We start from the raw sequence: 7,291 nt of genomic DNA on the forward strand, positions 1-7,291 counted from the left end.
TCAAAAATAAAAATAAATACTTATTTATATTATGAAAATAAATAAGCAAATTAATTAATTATTTATAAAACAAAAAAAACAAAAAACACGCACCGTCTGTATAATTTTCTGAGTCACTGTTTGCGCCATATATGCATTTACACATACTCCTATAGTTTAAAGAAAACTCGAACGCCGTTATAAAGCAATTAGTCTGTCATTTCTCAAGTGCAAATAACGTTTCATTTCGCTACTAACAAGCCTGCAATAGCAATAACAAGAAACACAAAGCAACAGTAGAAGCAGAAAAAGTACCGCAAATAAATAGCTAAAATGAAATTTATGCCGCCTTTTCAAATTGCCGCCGTAGCTACCAACACACATGTATTTACACGCGTATTTTTCCATATCTTTTTACGACCACAATTACTAACCTCAAAATTGTAACCGTTTTGTATATGTCCATAACAGATATTTTTAAGAACTTCGTGGTTTGGGGCTTAGCTGCTTGTAAAACACAAAGACAAAGATCTAAAGCAAATGTCTGTTCGAAAAAAAAATTAAGAAAAAAAGTAAATTTTTGAGTTTGCCATGTTTTGGTGTTTATAATCARCGCTGATCGGCTAACAGTAAGCATAAAACGTGCATTAAGGATTATACATATATACACACACATGTCATGTCGCCTCTTTTGTATTGCTATTTGTAACAGTAAACACTAAATATAGTTGTTTGTATGTAATGTCTCAGTAGTGGCTTGAAAACGCAACTCTTTTGCACCTCTAACTCTGAAGCTTTGTGCCGTGTTCGCCATGTGTTCGTGTGTACGCCTGCCGGCACACTGTCCACAAAAAAGCTGATACGGTATATTAATGACCATATATACACATATTCAGACGAATGCAGGCGAACTTATGCGCACGCACGCCCGCTGACTTTCGCAAGCTTTTCTCTTAAGTGCTATTACTTGACAACAATCTTATTTTTATTGCTGGAAATTCATTTCTAATTACATTTTTTATTGCGTTTTCTTTCATTTCTCCCCTCACACGCACATAAACAGCCGTCCAGTCACCTCGACCACTTCACGCCCCACTGTCGACCCCACCAAGCTGAGCCTATCCACAACTCCGTTACCGCTCACCATGTCCACGTACACACCYTTCTCGAAGCGCTCCCATCATGATGACGAGCATGATGAGCCGCAACTGTCTTTTGTCTCCTTGAATCTCGATCACGATCTCGAKAGTGGCGAAGAGGAGGCCAAGAACGATGAGCACGACACTGAGCACGAACATGAACATGAACATGACAGCTTCGATGCTGATGATGAGGAGACTGAGGATGAGAAGAAGCGCACATTGCCCGTCTATGAGGGCAACAATGATTTGCATAACGGCAACAGCAAAGAATCSGCCGAACATCAAGTCGAACAAGATGTACACAACGATGCACAACAACAACAACAAGAAGCGGGCGAAGAGGAGGACGATGATGCCGCCAACGAAGAAAACAACTCGGCTTCGCATGAGGATAGCGGTGATGATGTCGATACCAAGCACAATACAGTTGGTGAAGATCAATTGAAGACATTGCCGGTACCGGCTATAGCCGCGCCCGCTGAAGTGCCCACTGTTGAGGTGCGTCTCAAGCAGATCTCACAGGAGATTGAAAAGATGGCCGCTGCCAGCAATGAGAATCAACGACACAACATACCGGCGGCTGGTGTATTACATCATGACAATAACAACAATGATGTCGATCGACAATCGTTCCTCTCGCTCACCGATCTCATACGTACATTACGTCCGAATAATAAGCAAATCATACCACAAATCGATTCGGATTATTCGAATGCTATGCGTGTGCTGGGCGAGACCTCAGAGGTGGTTAATAATGAGGATGTGCATAAGTTCTAAGGCAAGGATGTGTAATGAAGAAAAAAAATGTGGGATAGAGGGAGAGAGAGAGAGAGATAAAGAGAACGAAAACAGTAAAAGAAAGCGAGATAACTTAAAGATGRAAAAAGAGATTTTTGCAAAAAAAGGAGAGAAAGTGCAAAAATACAAGAAAAAGAGACAAAAACAGAAAGTGAAATAGAGAGAAAAGGCGAAAGAAAGCGTAAATAGCCGAACTAAAAAGGAAAGAGAGAGAAMTTAGAGATGCGAGAGCGTGATTTTGAGCAAAAMAAATAGGGAGAGAAAGTTAAAAAATATAAGAGAAAGARACAAAACGATGCGAGAAAGACAAAAGGACAAAGCGTTGTGAGAAAGAGACAAAGCGATGTGAAAGAGAGCAAAGCGCGTAAAAGAGTATTAAGCGCGGCAACGGAGACAATATTACATGTAAACCACATATCMCTATATAACGCATAGATCTTTACGATCTCGCATTTACTGTTATGCGGTAAAATTTAAAATTAAAGAGRGAAAAAAAATATTTGAGCGTAACTTGAAAGAGCATTATATATTATACCCACCACTATTGTAAACCTTGACTAAGTAACTGTTGATCTTAAATCGCAAATCCTACATATATTTAGTATTTTTGCAAACGAGCACGAATCGTGTTGCAAAAGCCTTAACTATACGAACTATGCCTTAAATTGTAGCCATAAGCTGCAGTAAAATATTTTTTGTAATGAAAATTTTATTATTTTTTGATGCCCGAAAAGTATTAAAACAAAATTGTACGTTTCGGCTTGACGGCAGGTGATCACGTGTCTAACGGTTATGCGTAAAATTGCAACGRATACAACGAACGAGTAAAGCGAGTACACAAACCTAAAGCAACAACGTGTAGGCGAGTGCTGCACCGGCGCATGCTTCGTGCTTGTTCGTTTGCAGYGGCCGAAACGTGCGAGTACTTTTACAAGGCGTTAGTATTAAAAAAAATAAAATAAATAAATAAGTAAAAACTATAWAATAAAAACAAAAATTAATAAATTATAAACTAACTCTAGTAAGCGTTTGCGACGAAGACTACTTAGCACGGAAACTTCATGATTTAATTGCGTTGAAAATATTTTTAAATTTAAAAGAAAATGACACACATATTTTTAAAGAAAATTTTATGCGAAAAGAAAGCAAAATTTCATGAAAAAAATGTAATTCGTGTGTGTACGGATTATATAATATTTATCTAACAAGAAAAAWAWATAAATMAAAYAAAATAAATATTGCAATAGAAGTATKTACCACAAACGATTGCTATCGGCAGTAAAACTAGATTTGTAAGCGTAAAATTTAATGTATGTACTTTTACGAGCCTATACAGGGCCAATGAAAATTTGTGCGCGTATGTGTATTCAATAAAAACATACATAAAACTATAAAAGATAATGAATTTTAAATTGAACGGGTGTAGATTAAGTTATATAACCGTAATTGCTTAATCCATTAACCCTGCAAGCAGGAAATGCCAATCAATGGAAATATACAAACATTGTGTACATGAAAGAGATAGGTATAGAGCGAGAGGGAGAGAATGAGAGAAAAAATTGAAAAACAGGAAACATTTTAACTTCGGCTGCATCGAAACTATTATATCTTTCACAGGTAAAAATCTTCTAGCATGGAAGGGTATATAAGATCTTTATCTTGACKTTTAACGGTCAATTTGTATGACAGCTATATGCTATAGWGKTCYGATCTGAACAATTTCTTCGAATATTGCAGCTATGCCTTGGTCAATAACCTACGCCAAATTTACTGAAGTTATCTCGTCAAAGTAAAAAGTTTTTTCATACAAGGACTTAATTTGTAATAATCAGTTTGTATGGCAGCTATATGCTATAGTGGTCTGATCTGAACACTTTCTTCGAAGATTGTAGCTATGCTTTGGTCAATAACCTACGCCAAATTTTCTTTGCACCGGTCAGTTTGTATGACCGACAAACGAGTAGAGAGATACTAATATACATATATATATACTACAGAAGCAAAGAGAAAGGGAGTGAGACCTTATAGTGCAGTTAGAGACCGACAACGGACTCTATAGACGAAATAATAATGATGGTTCTTAAAAGAAAGTAATCTCCTTTAACTAATAAAATAGGCAAGCTCTACAGAAACGAACTAAATATTCTTAATATCTTCACAATAAAATTAAATCTTGWGTTTTGTAATACAGAAATGTATAAAATGACAAAGGAACCACGTTTAAAAGTTCACGTAAGTAAGGAAAGTTCTATGAGCGCCATTCATTGGGCAGTGAACAGAAACGATTCTTTTACATAAGACCCAAGCAGCTCACGATTTCTCGTGTTGGACCAAGTATCCTCTGGATAGCCAGAAAAAAACATCAGTTTGAAGGCGAAACATCTCTCCCTAGGGCGGTGCGCTGGGTTTAGAACCCGCCACGTAAAAACCACACCTCATGAAAAGAAGAAAACGGCCTCAGATGAGAGACCCCCTATTTGATGACGACCACTGCAAACGTACTAAGGATTACAATTTCGTCGATTTCAAAGCTGCTTTTGACAGTATCAAAAGTTCCGATCAGGAAGGATCTATTGAAGCCGTTTGATACCAAACGAGGTTTCAGACAAGGCGACTCCTTATCGTTCTGCTTTCTCCAAACTGGATAAGGAAGCGGAGCAAATGGGTCTGGTAGTAAACGAGGGCAAGACGAAATCATCACCATCAAACAAAAGCTCGTAGCACTCTCGACTTGGATCCTACGTCATTGTTGACAGTCATAACTTCGAAGTCGTAGATAATTTCGTCTATCTTGGAACCAGCATTAACACCAACAACAACATCAGCCTCGAAATCCAACGCAGAATAGCTCTTTCCATTGACGTAGTTCAGSGAATTAAGATACAGCGGCTATGTTGGCTAGGTTATATTGGGCGAATAGACGAAAACACTCCAGCTCTGAGAGTATTCGACGCAATACCCGGCAAAAACAATGTGCGTATGTAGTCCTAGGGCAAACTCTTTTCATGTTCATACAACCTAAAGGCTGGGTAAACTCTTTACCTTTCTGGAAAGTTTCGGTATTTCCATGAATTTGGGAAAAACAAGATCAAATACATGTTTTTTTAGGTTTCTTCTATACTGTGTACACATTTCTGGTGAAAATAGATTTCAAACCACTTTATTTAATTATTTCTAATTGTTAAGAGTTTTTTCTGACAAAACCCTCCTAATCATTTGTCCTCTTCCATTGAACCGTTACTTTTATCAGAAACCGGCATTAAAAATTCTAAAACAAGGCAAAAAATGTTGGTCAACGATGCCATCGTGTGACTAATTAGCATAGAGAATTACGTATGCATACTGGCCTTAATAACTGGATTATGCGCTTAAAAATRTGCAAGCATTAGGGACGTTATTAAAAAGTAGAAACTTTCACATACAAATTTTACTTCTGATGGGGAATGATTAAGGGCAGCCGCTCGGRGTTCAAAATAAAATACTTTCTTTGGAATATTAGCCGATGAGGTGCGCAGGCTTCTAAAAATGTTTGACTGAGGGAATTTATTGCATCTAAAGTTGACCTTGACCCAAAACGACGTAACGTCAGGGTTTAACATTTCTACCTGCTAACATTAACCGTATTAATATCGATTGAGGAAGCAGGCTTGAAAAAAATGCAGTTTTGAATTTTTTAAAGCGCCACCCTAATGTGMATACATACACTAAAGTAATTAAATGACTGCATCGAGAAGCCTAACAGCAACTTTCTTTTTTTCTTTGCAAACCTTGGCAATCTCTGCCGATATGTACATACGCTCATCATACTAATAAGAATCTACTGGTGTTAGAGATTCTTTGCCGCTACTCGTTTTGGATTCGCAGCCAATTAAAATGATAATTCAAGTTATTAGCAGTTTTTCATCAAACCTGAATGTTGGCAGGTGATACAAGTTCTGTGAAAATTAATCGATATCAGGTAGGGATATCCCGAATGGCGCAAACACATACATAAATATGTACATATGTACATACATGCATATTTATATCTGGCTTATGGTGGAAAGAAATTTATATACTTATATAACAATTAATAATATTTTTTTATTTAAAAGTATTGGAACTGTAGAAATTCCGAAAATTTTCGGGATCCCGAAATTAATTTTTATTAATCCCGTATTTTCGTTATGCACCAAATTCATAATTTGCAGTCAATTAATTATAGTTAGTTAATCAATTGGTGAGAAATCCCGAAAATTTTCGAAATTAATTTTAAGTAATCCCGAAATTTCGTTGTGCACAAAATTTGTAAATATTATTTGCAGCCAGAATAGCTAGTTAATAAAATGCTGAGAAGTCCCGAAAWTTWTCGGGATCCCGAAACTAATTTTAAGTAGTCCTAAAATGTGTGTACATTATTATAGCCAGTTAATTAAAATTAGTTAATATAATGGCGAGAAATCACAAAAATTTTCGGGATCCCGAAATTAATTTTTACAAAYTCCGAATTTCCGTTATGCACAAATTTTTGAAACATTATTTTTAGACCAAGTATGTTAATATAATGTTGAGAAATTGAGAATTCCCGAAAGTTTTCGGGATTCCGAGAATAATTTTAGGTAATCCCGAATTTTTTTGACAAAAAAGTTCTGTACATTAATGGTTAGCAAAATGGTGAAATCCGAAAGTATTCGGGGTCCCGAGATTAACTTTAAGTAATCCCAATTTCTTTTTTTTTAAGTGCTGTACAGTAACCAGTTAATTGCATGTCGAAGGGTAAACACACCACTTCCTGCGTCCAACTCGCTAACGGACCTTATCTATTACATACATATGTATGTATGTAAGTGTCACCTCCGCTTATATAAYATAGTCCTCCCTGGTCGCGTTAATGCTCAAAAGGGCAATTACGAAGAGAAATGGACAAAATTCTGCATAAGACATAGCGGRCTCTGAATCTCAGGCATTACTAGGGACTCTAATTAAGCGGTTATATACAATTGCAATAAAATAAGAAGAAAAAAAAAAGTAAGGAAGTGCTAAGTTCGGGTGTCACCGAGCATTTTATATTCTCGCATGATAAAGTGATAATCGAGATTTCAGGCGTGGTTGTGAACCGATTTCAATCATATTTGGTACATGTCATCAGGGTGTTAAGAAAATATTATATACCGAATTTTATTGAAAGCGGTTGATTACTTCCTGAGATATGGTTTTTGGTCCATAAGTGGGCGACGCCACGCCCATTTTCAATTTTTCAAAAAGCCTGGATGCAGCTTCCATCTGATATTTCTTCCGTAAAATTTAGTATTTCTGACGCTTTTTGTTAGTCGGTTAACGCACTTTTAGTGATTTTCAACATAACCTTTGTATGGGAGGTGGGCGTGGTTATT

General features: G+C 36.6%; 1 protein-coding gene across 1 annotated transcript in view; it reads left to right on the top strand.

Annotated features, from left to right (window-relative positions):
* LOC108968258 (nuclear polyadenylated RNA-binding protein 3-like) overlaps positions 1-2,753 on the top strand; it is a 4,453-nt gene extending 1,700 nt beyond the window's left edge. The window contains exon 2 of the mRNA XM_018932175.1: positions 1,043-2,753. Within this exon, the coding sequence (XP_018787720.1) occupies positions 1,125-1,898 (774 nt within the window). The 5' untranslated portion in view covers positions 1,043-1,124 and the 3' untranslated portion in view covers positions 1,899-2,753. The remainder of the gene's footprint in view (positions 1-1,042) is intronic.
* Positions 2,754-7,291: the final 4,538 nt, after the last annotated feature.

This window comes from Bactrocera latifrons, unplaced genomic scaffold (genome assembly GCF_001853355.1).
Source record: "Bactrocera latifrons isolate USDA-ARS-PBARC rearing strain unplaced genomic scaffold, ASM185335v1 scaffold_207, whole genome shotgun sequence".
NCBI lineage: Eukaryota > Metazoa > Arthropoda > Insecta > Diptera > Tephritidae > Bactrocera > Bactrocera latifrons.